This window comes from Telopea speciosissima, chromosome 5, assembly GCF_018873765.1.
Source record: "Telopea speciosissima isolate NSW1024214 ecotype Mountain lineage chromosome 5, Tspe_v1, whole genome shotgun sequence".
Taxonomy (NCBI): Eukaryota; Viridiplantae; Streptophyta; class Magnoliopsida; order Proteales; family Proteaceae; genus Telopea; species Telopea speciosissima.
The window spans coordinates 21,348,107-21,360,733 of record NC_057920.1 but is presented as its reverse complement, the minus strand read 5'-3'; the positions used below and the strand labels follow the sequence as shown (position 1 = coordinate 21,360,733).

General features: G+C 37.9%; 1 protein-coding gene across 1 annotated transcript; it reads right to left on the bottom strand.

Moving 5' to 3' along the window:
* Window positions 1-5,035: 5,035 nt before the first annotated feature.
* Window positions 5,036-8,519, bottom strand: LOC122662857 (U-box domain-containing protein 15-like). Its single transcript, XM_043858566.1, has 4 exons — window positions 8,163-8,519; window positions 7,927-8,043; window positions 6,550-6,975; window positions 5,036-6,114 (listed from the first exon to the last, which is right to left on the bottom strand). Exons 1-4 carry the CDS (start codon window positions 8,517-8,519, stop codon window positions 5,062-5,064), a joined length of 1,953 nt encoding a protein of 650 aa, XP_043714501.1. The 3' UTR covers window positions 5,036-5,061.
* Between the last annotated feature and the right edge of the window lie 4,108 nt (window positions 8,520-12,627).

Below are 12,627 nucleotides of genomic sequence, written 5' to 3'. Positions count from 1 at the left end.
GAAGATAAAAAATAAATAAAATAAAAAGAAAGTATTGAATCCCCTACATTTTCTCTTGTGAGTAAAGAGGCTATGTGAACTCTCAATTACGCTAAGACGTCAGGCTTCGTGATAAAGCCAAAACCCTATTTTATCCCTCTCTCTCTCTCATCTTATTTTCTTTTCAGGATATCCAAGCACATAACAAGTGCTCTCTGGCTACTGCGGTGGTTGGCCTGATCTATCATCTGAGGTTCTTTAGTCTTGCCTTGTGGATACTTAGTAGCTTTTTTCCATTCTTGGAATGAATTCTAGGTTGATTTTGCATTCTCGAGCAATTAAAACCACTGTTAGCAAAAATGTGTTCTTGTTTTTTACCATTTTAAACACGTTTTGTCATATGTTACCCAAGTATATGAGAAAAAAAGGCAAATGACAAGCATTCCCATTTTAAACGCTTTTAAAACATGTTTCTGTGTTTTTAGCGTTTTTTAAGACTTTGGACTTAAATGACCATATCTCTCTCTCTCAAACTCGGATCAGGTTGATTCTTTCACCAACGTAAAGATGACTCGAAGGACTACATTTTTCATGATATCACCTTCAACTCAAGGTCAATACATGGATACCGAAATTAAAAGCATGTATTTCAATAAAAATTCCTCAATTTATATGAGAATAGTGTCATTTTTTTGGTTCTGTTTTTTTTTTTTTAAAATATAAACGTTTAAAACCCGTACTGTCCTTTTTTCGTTTTTTACCGTTCTTTGTTTTTTTGACAGTTTTATTTGACCATTCGTTTGTAAGTTTTTACCGTTAAAAACCCTTATCTTAATACTCCATTTTTTTGCCGTTCCCCTTTTAGCTAACTATACAATTGTTTTTATTATCTGAGAATGCGAAACCAACTTGGAATGCATTCCAAGAATGCATACCAAACACCTTCTTAGTAACCTGTCATTGGGTTATCACTCTAGAATAGCAAAGTTTCTGAACCGATGTTACTGATCCCTTTGATATTACTATATCATTTAATTTGTATTGTCTGAATTAAAAGTCCAATATACATAGTAAGTGCAATATGTGAAAATATATTCCAAAAAGTTCTCTTTCCCATGCAGTATTGCCTAAGGGTTCGTTTTCCTTAAGGATATTTTGATTATCAGAACCGTTGTGTTCCTTCAGATGATGAGATGAGACCGGTACACAGGAACAGAGTCGGCCTTTGAAGCTATAACATTCAAGGTGTAGCTGTTTTGTGGCATGGTAAGGATGTGATGGGCTCCATTTGGTTGCAAGGGAATTAAAGTTTAAGGAAGTGAAATTTTGAAATTTAAAAAATAAATTTTTATAATCATTATCGCATGTGACTATATCACTAACTCCAAATCATTTCGCATGTGGTAATGATAAATTCTACATGTAATTTTTATTTTAAAAAAAAAAAAATTTACATGTAGAATTTATCATTATCAAATATGGAATGATTTGGAGTAAGTGATACAGTCACATAGGGTAACGAGTTTGAAAATTTTCATTTCCCTCTTGAATTTTCCTTGCAACCAAACGTAGCCAATGAGTTGGTTATTGGGAGGGGGTGTGAATTTTGCCATTACAAATAGAGCATGTTTTATTTGTCTATCTATCTCCACAACGTATAGACACATGTCTAGTGTGTGAGGGGAAGGCCAACAATGTAAATAAATTGGTCCTATTTACCTTCCATCAGAAGTTTGCTTCACAGCCATTCCTTTGCTTTCCCTCTGAGGACCAGTCTTGCATAGAAGAAGCAAATGAATGTTCACTGCCAATTTTGTAGTAAGGCATTCTTTTTTGTGTTTTTGTTTTCCTTGGATCAAGCATCCTGTGTCTCCTTTAGGTATCAAATTGTTTAATTTTTCGGTAATTTGATTGTGTGGTTCATATGAAAGGGTACACCTCATTGTCACCAAGGTGGTGAAGTAATAAGTTGTAATCATCTTTTGATTGGCTTTTCGTTTTTTTTTTTGAAGGGGTAGGGAGGGGGACGTAGACCCCAAACGGAGTTGAACTCATAACCGCTTAATTGTGAGGTGTTGGTCTTTGTCTTACTCTCAAAAGTTATTTAAATCAAGGGTAAAAAAATTTTCGAAATAATTTAAAGGTGTTATGTCATTTTCAAGAGCAGTCATTGTCCAGTGAAATGAAAGTATTACTTTCATTCAAGAAAGAAGTATATCATACTAAAAAATAAGGTGCATATAGATAGGAGAGGCATGTTTGGCACCTTGATTCCACCACGTGGTATGCCAATTACACAAAATAAAATTGTATGACCTACCATGTACTACACATTCCTTTTGTATTTTCGCAATTAATTCTTTTAATCATTTTTTTTCTCTTTATTTGACATGTCATAGAGTTCATTTGAGCACAAATTTGATTTGACACCAACATGGAGGATGAGACCTACCTTTGATTGAAATGCATGCCCAAACCTATGCAAGTCAGATTTGCATCCCATGCTCCTGTTTTTATTATTCATAGATTTTTTTTACAACAAAAAATTATTCAAAGACTTGGGTGGTAACAATATTGTTTATTGTCAGATTTGCACATAAATGCAAGCTTTCTTATTTTATTTACATTTGGAATGAATCCAGGCTATTACCTAAGAGCTGCAATAGAAGATTGGGATATTGGAGGAAAACAAACAATGAAATTGTCAATTATTTGGTAAGCATGACTTATACTCTCACCCCACCCTATGTCCGTCCCTGCACTTAGGGATGTAAACGGATTAGATTCGGCTCGGATAGTGCTATATCCGCATCCGTATCCAATTAGTTTTCGGATGGATTCGAATAGTGCTAAACGGACACGGACACGGATACGGATCGGATATTTTATCCATTTACATGTAAATATAGCTTTTCGGATAGCTATAGCCTATCCGTATCTGTTTAGCTTTTGGACGGATTCGGATAGTGCTAAACGGATACAGACACGGATTTCAACTATTCATTTACATCTTTACCGCACTCCGGCTTCCCCCACAAAAAAAAAAAAAAAAAAGCTTGAAAAAAGAAAAAGAAAGTAGGGTAAATATCATCCAACCATATCCGTTAAAACTGTAGTTCAAAATACGATATTACCTTTTATTTAACCTCAAAACCCCTTTTGGGTCTTCTCTACTTGTAGGGCATCAATGGCGCCGGCGGTAACCAACGCGTGGTAGCCAAAGTCCATGGCTACCGTAGCTCTGGTATCGTCTATAGATAACCTATAAAATATGAAAATGGATTTTGAAATACTGTAACCCCACCCACCCAATGCCGAAGACAAGACGGCCTTCCTTCGTCTTCCTCTTCCTCTTCTCATTCATTCCTGAAGAATCTAAAGTCCAACCCTTACTTTTGTGCATGTGAGATAGTGATGACGAAGCTTCTAGCAGTCTTACGGGACCCACAATGCCTACAATCCCTTCTTTCTTTTATGGCTTAACCATCATTTTTCATTCATTCTTCTTCTTCTTGAGCTCCCTACATACCGCATTGGCTTCCTCTGTTGCGTGACATTGTGTGTAGCGCACATTCAATGGCCTACAGTGCTTGGGTACACAGCCCAACTCTCTGTTGTGTGTTGGGCTGCGGGCCATTGGATGGTGTTTTACACACCATGTCACGCTACAGAGGACCCAAATTCCTGCATACCCCCCTTTCTCTCTGTTCTTATATGTTGTAATCCGAGAGATTTCTTAATTCTGATATTCTCTTCCTCTCTCTCTCACACAAGGAATCTTCTAAAAACCCCCTATTGCTGCTTTACTCAAAATCTCTCGTCTCCCCTGGCCAGATAACTTTTCCTTTTACCCCTTCTGGTTTGTGAAGGATCGAATTTGCAACGATTTACGCCGTTGCTTTGCAGAAGGGACTTGATGGGTTTCGAGTTATAATCCACGAGGAATCAGTAAAGATGACCATGGATTGAGGCTTGTTATTAGGAGTGCACGAGTTAAGTGGGAGAGGAGGAATAGTGTTGGCGATAGAATGCTTGAAAGGGAGTTTAACAAAATGGGTGCTAGGATTATGGATTTGGGTGTTGGGTGAAGAAGATGCAAAAGGGGTTTTGGGTTGAAGAAGGCAAAATTGAAATAAAATTACATTAAGGGTATTATGGGGTTTTAGAAAATTTGTAAATGCCCATGTCATCACTTAATGGCGTTTTTTAACGATTAGGATACGGTTGATAGAACTTTCAAAAGTAGGGGAGGGCATTATCATTATTCAAAACTTGGGAAAAGGGTGGGATGATATTTACCCAAGAAAGAATAAATAAATTAGAAGATAGGAATACTCCATGGTTCTTTCTCCTAAGACCCCTAGAAGAGTCATTTTAAGAACTATTTGAATAGAAAAATAATGTATATCTAAGGTATGAAAATTATAGTATTTAGAAACTACCACAAATACTTCACCTGGCTCCTGTATTGGTTCAACATATAAAGTCATGGAGGCTTGTAAAGAAAAATCTAGTACAAATACATTGGAGTTGTATATATACCTACTCATTTGGGTGGGGGCAATCAGGAAATTTCGCATGTATATATTGTACATATGCACATGTATATTCCCAAGTAGGCATACACCTGTAACCAAATAACTTATTCCATCCAAGCTCATAACTAGTGGCCCTTGACTATCATTGATAAAGCTTTACCCACCTTAACTAGTTACCGGCCGGCTAAGAGTTTTCCATGACATAAAAGGTATTATCATGTCCCATAGGGTAGTAAGGGCAAAGGCCCCTACGTGACCCTACCCTACAGGTGTTATCCCTACCAAGGATCAACCAACATGAAAACTGAAAAAACTAGTTATTATAAAGCATCATTATATTATTCTTTATGATTTACAAGGAAATAATACTAAATAGTTTATTGACAATCATCTTATACAAATTTGCCTTAAAAGTTTTTTACATCAAACATAAATTAATTGATGCTTAATAACATAATTTCATAAACACACACATTAACATTGCTATAAATACAGACTATAAAGTTGATAGGCATCATAACATTGAATCTATTACTTTCAAACTTCAAGGAATCTGTTCGCACTTACTCATTACGTGTAAAAGGGAATTTGCTTTCCTTTGGGCTCTGCTGGTTCCACTCCTTGAGATTTCCATTAAATGTTCATACACACCAAATTGAAGTGCAGCCAAAATGAAAGAAGAATTGTGCAACCCCAACTCAAGAAGAACTGATATAGCACACTCTTTGGTCTTGGGGGCTCCATCTCTAATGAATTCAACAAGAGTTTCAATGAAAGAGAGCTGTCCAATCGCATTCCTCCCTTCGGGATGTGATGCAAGGAGTAACAAGATTGAGAGGGCCTCATCAACCATGCCCAAATTCTTGTCAGTGAGTAATTGAAGCAATGGTTTAACAATATCTGCCTTAATCGCTCTAGCCTTATTTGCCTGGTTTAGAGATAAGTTAAAGAGTGCAGTGGCAGCATCCTTTTTACCTCTAATTGTACCATTTTGCAAGAGATCTACTAAAGGTGGGATACCATCTGCATTTCCAATTGCCACTTTATTTTCATCCAGTATCGACAAACTAAACAATGTTGCTGCAGAGTTCTCTTTAGCTTCAATGGTTCCATGTTGCAAGACTTCAATTATAGCTGGAATGGCTCCCACCCTAGCTATCAGCCTCTTGTTTGACTCATCAATGGAAAGATTCAATAGTGCTGTCACAGTGTGCTCTTGGATTTTGGAATCTGGATAAGACAGAAGCTGAACTAGAAGGGGAATTCCTCCACTGCGAGCAATCAAGACTCTATTGTCAGGGTTCTCTTTAGAGAGCATACGGATCTTGGTCACAGCTTTTCTCTGCACGTCCAATTGACTCGATGATAGATTTTTGACCAAGGAAACAATTTCTTCTTTATGTTCAATGGAGCTATCTGAGCCAAGATTAACTTCCTTTTTAGGTAATTCAACATTATTCTTCTCACACCAATGTAGAATAAGGTTGCGGAGGGCAAAGTTTGGTGCGAGAGCCAAGTGAACCAAAATCTGTCCAGTCTTTGGGCAAGTTCGGTGGTTTGAATCCAACCATTTCTGTATACTTTCTCTTTCATAAGTCTGTATGAGATAGAAAAAGAGATACAAAGCATCAGTGATATCCATTATTTTGACTACTAAAACTAAAACATGTGTTAATGTTAGACACTAAAATGATGTGACTTAGGTGATATATCTATAGATCTTACTCATGGTCATACTATTAAAGTAGACTGAAGTACTACACATGCATAATATATTCAAACATATGTACTGCTAACTTACTGGATCTTCAATTTTAAATCATTTCTAATTCACATGTTATCATTTAAAAGAATTCCACTTTAAACTCCCTTGTTCCAAGAACGTGTAATAGGAAAATTTGTAGATAAAATCAGTGGAAAAAAAAGTTTTCACGATTTTACTTGAAAATTTTTTCTTTTACATGATAACCTAGAACTAAACATATCCTTTTAGGTGACAACAAAACTCCATTTGGTGCAACACTGAGTTTACCTGTCCAGTTGCCACAATAACAGGGTCTGTCATAAGCTCGAGTGTGATGGGGCAAAGGAATTCATGAGGGATAACCAAAGAAGGGGACTTCTCAAGTGTTTTAGGCACAGAAGATTCATTAAACAAATTGTGCTCTTCGACCCCAGCAATTTGTTTGAATTTGCTCAAAACATCCAGTATCTGTTGAGTGCTTTCTGTATTCTGCCCAGCCCTTTCTTTGACAAGTTTCCTTATAGCTATTGTTTCTGCCTTCAAATCTGCAATACTATGCAACTCCAACTTGTGTGCTAGCCTTTCTAGTATGGCACTGTCTGCATTCCTATCTTCTTTTTTAGGGAAGATAACCATCATATCCATTGCAAGCTCTATATCTTGAGTATCTGTCCGCTTCTTTGCTCTTTTAAGTTGTACGCGCATTAACTCCACCTAAATCCATAATAGAAAAGTAGATGGGTGTCATGTATAAAGCACAAGTATCATTCAATTGGAAGAAAGCTGCAATACTTGGCTTCAAAATTATTTCTCCAAGAGGTCTACCTCGATCCTGAGTCCACTGCATTGAGGAAAAATTCCTACCATGAAGATGATAGCTCTAATTCAAAAGTCTGACAAAAAATCCTTCTAAGTTTTTGTCATTGTGAAAATTATCTTTCATGTTTATTCTTGAAAGCCATTCCAGGAAAAATTTCATGTTCTATTAAATATCAAAGTTATCAATCATTTTGTTACATACACTGGAAAACATGTAAAAAAGGTCATATCAACATTATTCTTGCCAATTCATCTGATTAGTCAACAGCAACAGCTTTTACTACTTCTAAGAAGTGAAACCATTTGTTCTGCTTTGCATCAAAATGACAATAGATAGACTCATATTTCAGTGGTCATTCTGTTGCCTTACCACTCCACAGACAATAAAAGCTGGCAAAAAATAAAAATGGAAAACTCAACTGACACCCTCAACCAAAGTAGCATGTCCTGATTCAACCCCACATATCTCCCCAAACAAAATAACTCACAGCAAATGGTCCTAGATATCCTCCAATACTCTGTACGCATTTGCATTCAGCAATTTTCGTAAAAGGAAATATAATATCGAAATCAAAGCATTAATTTCCTCCCCAAGGATATGACTCTTGATTCAAATTGTGTTAGGGCATTGAGAAAATTCAATCCACTCCAAACCCATTTATCAAATTGTGTAAATCCCCCCCCCCCCAAACAAAATAAGAGAAGGAAATATTTTACCAGATTATAGTGGATCTCACCACATTAAATAGTATCTCTGAGCCAAAAATTCTAAAATTTCGAGTCAGACCATGAGAAATTTTCTTAAAAGAAAGCTCAGAATCATAAGAAAGAAGGAAGACGAATTACTTGTTCTTTCACTTCATCTGATATCTCAAGCTCATCATAAGGCATACCCTCCAAAGCCTGATTTATTTTGTCATAAGTAGCATGGAATCTTCCCATGACTGCCTCATTCTCAAATGCCTAAAAACAGAGAAATTGAGGCACAAAAACCTCTTATCAGTAATAGAAATCAAAATCAAGAAAGCCATTCAAAATCTGTTGAAAGAAGGAATTGTGAGATCTAAAAACTAAAAACTAACCAGATATATTTTGCTTCCATCATGACAACATTTCAACAATTTCTTTGCAAAAAGGAGTGCCTTCTTCAAATCGCTCAAACATTTCATAGCAGCATCTGGAACCGGCCCATCAAACTCACAGATTTCTTCCAACAGAGGCACCAGCAGCTTCATACGCCTCACAAGATTGAAGCTCTCCTTCTTCTGCGTCCTTCTGAAATCTGTGAACAATCCAACGGTCTCAATCACATCCATCAGTTCCTGAATCACATAGCTCTCCTCTGGTCCATTGGACACATTCGAGATATTCCCCTTATCCATTATTATTTCTCCACCTCCTACCCCTCCTGCTTCCATCATCATCATTTGCTCCTCCATTTCTTATTCCCTACAAAGAAAAAAATTGATAATGTTCCTTAGAGATTTTCTTGTTCAAAGTAAATTTTAGGGTTTCAGAGGGGGAGAATCATTTTCAGAGCCGAAGACAGAATATGGAGAGGATGAGGAGGACGTGAACGAAGAACCACGCCCTAACACTACTAAGCCATAGACTCTGAAGAGCTGTTTGTGCTTTTTGTTGAGGTTGAAGGTTTTCGCGGGTTTTTGGGACTGATTGATCGGCATTGGAGTGAATTTCGCGGGTTTCGGTGGTTCTCATAGGAAGGAGACTACCCTTTTTTGAAAATCAGTTTTAGATTAACGGACACCACGCGGTTTTCTGACGCAGACAGGATAATAGCCTTGCTCTTATTTTGGACTTTGGAGAGAGAGAGAGAGAGAGAGAGAGAACTGATTCAGTGTGACGCGAGTCCACGAGATGGGCACTATGAATCTCATTATGCCGGTGGGCCCGTCGCATCATGGTTTTAGGTATGGGATCGATGCATACCGGCATCGGTATCAATATTGGAATCAGTTCGAATCGGCCATATCAAGCAAACGATTTTACCCTCAATGATAAAAATATAGTTTAAATCATGTATGAATTACAATAACACAAAGGCTGGATGTACAAATAAACGCAAAACCTTTAACGAGTATGCAAATAAAAGTATGGAGAAAAGTTCTTTGTGGGAGACACAGGGGTCACGTTCACACAGTGCGGTGCAAAATAACAGCCCCGCCCCATGAAAGGTGGAAATCCCACCCCGGAGATGTCAGCGTGTGCATTCTTATTGGGTGCCGCACGCGAGTGGCCCCTGCACTCGCTCACAGAGAATGTTCCTCTTAAAAGTATTATAGTGATTCTCAACAATAAAAGCAATTTGGATCCTCTATTGTCGAGCTGTCTAACAGAACCGTGCTACGCAGACACAGCAAGCTAGGAGGGAAAAATATGGCAATTAGAGCTAGCCTTCAACCTAGTTTTTACGCCACTTTGGAACATCAAAAATAGACTGGTTATAAGCCATTCAACACAACTCTTGAGCCTTCAATTTGGACTTCCCTTGTGAGTTTAAGAACACTCATGCACTTCATTGGTAAATCTCACTTGTGTGTCTTAGTGTCTTTTAGAGTTGAGAATCACTATAGTGCCCCAACTGCCATATTTTTCACCAACTAACAAATCAGTTCCTAGTGACTGTTACTGCCTGTATCCGTTGTATAGTAACTGAATACTCTCCGATGAGTCAACACGTAGGCCAGTGAATAGCCAGTATTGTCCATCAACTGGTGCATAAATAATTTGCCTAAGGCCCTCTTAGGAGTTTCCAACCAGTTACTATCGGCAAACCGGTTCAAACGACCGGTTGTCATCTGGCCTTCTTGCATAATATTAGCCAATTCCCAATCGATGAGCCAGTTGGATCAGCCGGTTGCTGGTCAGGACACATTCTTATATGTGATTTTGACAACTCTTTAAAAAAAAAATCTAGTCTGTTCTAAGTAAAAAAAAGAAAAATACTCCAATTTGGTCATGTGGAGACCAGAGACCAGTTTACCAAAAATTCTAATTATAGGTTTACCTTTTCGTCATAAGTTGGACTTTTTGGTCAAAGGTGTACTATGTATCCGAATATTGAGAATCACCTTGCATGTTGCGCTAGGAAATACAAGATGTACAAATTACAAATACAAATTGATAAACACAAAAAATCATCTACACTTGATGGAGTCCCTTAATGATACCATTACAACTTTGGTCTCGCTTTTGAGCCAATGTTGTGTTTAGAATCGGTGTTGATGAAATCTTCAAATACTTTTGAGGGAGTGCTCATGATGTAGACCAATTGTAGTAACACTAAACAAATCAAATTTAGATGGATTTAAAAAAAAAAAAAAAAAAAAAAGTGTACCTAGTGCACGAGGCTTCCGCCACTGTGAGATTAATGGAGGGTTATAATGTACACAGTATTACGTCTGCTTGACTGAGAGGTTGTTTTTCAACTTGAACCAATGATCACTAGGTTGCATTGGAGCAACCTTATTGTTACCCGAAGGTCCACCTTCTTTTAGATGGACTTATACAAGGCAAATAATAATACATAAAAGTGTAATTTGATGCAAAATATGGATTTAGAGACGTGACGAACACTTTAACCCAAAGGGGTGGGCTTACACTAGACTCATGATAACCAGATGGTTGTCACTAGTTGCCACACATTGGAAAGCCAACATCCAAGGTGAATGGCCAATCAAGAGAACAATCTGCACACTTACAAAGAGGGTTAGAGTATATAAGTTTAATTAAGGTTGTTTCTTTTAAAGATACTATTAAGTTATCACAAATTACAATGAATATAACACATGACTCAACAATACTTTCCAAAAGTAATCATCTATAGAAGATCTAATCCTATTGGGTTATAGGGAATATAGTACTTCGATTCACACCACAGCCCGCATGGTCAAATAGTAATTAGAATACAAATCAAAACTATAGCTAGAAACAATCTACTATGTAAACAGCTATTCCATATTAGGTTTTGATATTAAGACAGATTTGACTACAATAAAATAATTGTTAAATCAGGTACTATATCATCATTATTAATAGTTCATATCATTATGTCGGATAAATTTAGAAAACATTAAAATTAATTTCAAACAATATTACTAAATTTAGAGACAATGCAGTGAATTTCAAAAAATATTTCTATTATTATCTCTTTTGAGACTTACTTCCATTAATGTCACTCCTCCATTCATGGCAATGCAATCCAATAATATTGTTTCTCTTGCTTATATTTTTTTTGCTAAAGGTCATCAAAGTATGTATTAGAATAAGGAATAAAATACAAGTTCATGTGGGTCCCCAGGTAGGGAACTCCAACAATACAAAACCATCCTCGGCACTAGGCCTACAAAATGCAAAGCTAGTTATAGGGCATCCCGAGAATCCCACCTTCGGCATTGCCATCAGCAGGAAAACTAGAGAGTACTACCCAAACCAGCACATACAATACAGGGCAACCAATCAACAGAATTGGAATCGACTCCTCTCTTGCATGTCCCATTCAATCTCATAGTGGGCAAAGGGCGGGGCTTCAGTCCACCGTTGGGAGGTCTGAGTAGAGGCACTTTTCTTTGCAATAATGTCAGCAACAGTGTTAGCCTCTCTGTAGCTATGAGTGATTTCCCACCTTATGCCTTGGAGGTAGCTGGCCACTCCAAGCCAAGACTGTTTGAACTTCCAAGGAATCCATTCTTTATTGCTGTCACGACTACTTCTGCATCATCACTTTCAATCCATAGTCGCTCGATGTTTTTGTCTCTTGCCATCTGCACGCCTATAAAGAAAGCCAAAAATTCGGCAGTGTGATTAGTGGTAATTCCCAAGTAATGAGCAAAGCTTCCAATAGGCTGTCCCTGGGAATTTCTAAAAATTCCAGCGGCACTTGAGTGACCCAGATTCCCCATCGAACATCCATCAATGTTGAGCTTCTCCCAATTAATTTCCGGCTTCCTCCACTGTACTTCAATGATTCTATTGGCCTAGGCATGTGGAAATGCAGCGCCAAGTTCACGCGTGATCTACAGGTCCTGTATAGATTTGATAGAGCATTTCATAAAGGAAGATGCATCTCAAAGATCAGATTTGACGAGTCCCAAGATGGTACTTGATGTTTACCCCTGCCCCTCAAAACGCCTAAGGTTTCTTTCATTCCAGATTTGGTAAGGTACCAAAATAAAACCCGCCAACCATACCTTCGGTAGAGGGGTGCAAGCCGCCTTGTCTTTCCACCATGTGAATAAGTTCGGTATTGAGCTCACAGCCGGCCACGCCTTCTGGAAAATTGTAAGGAACCCCTGCCATACCTTCAATGAGAGTGGGCATTCAAGGAAAATATGTTGTTGGGACTTAAAAACATGCAAACATAAGTTGCAGCGTGAGACAATGGGGACACCTCGCTAGTTAACCATGTCATCTGTAGGTAATTTTCCCTGGAAGAGGCGCCATCTGAACATCGAATGGCGGGGCTGCAAGAAACTTGCCCACACCACTGCATGCCAGGAGGGGTGATTGACTTTTTTTCTAAGCCCC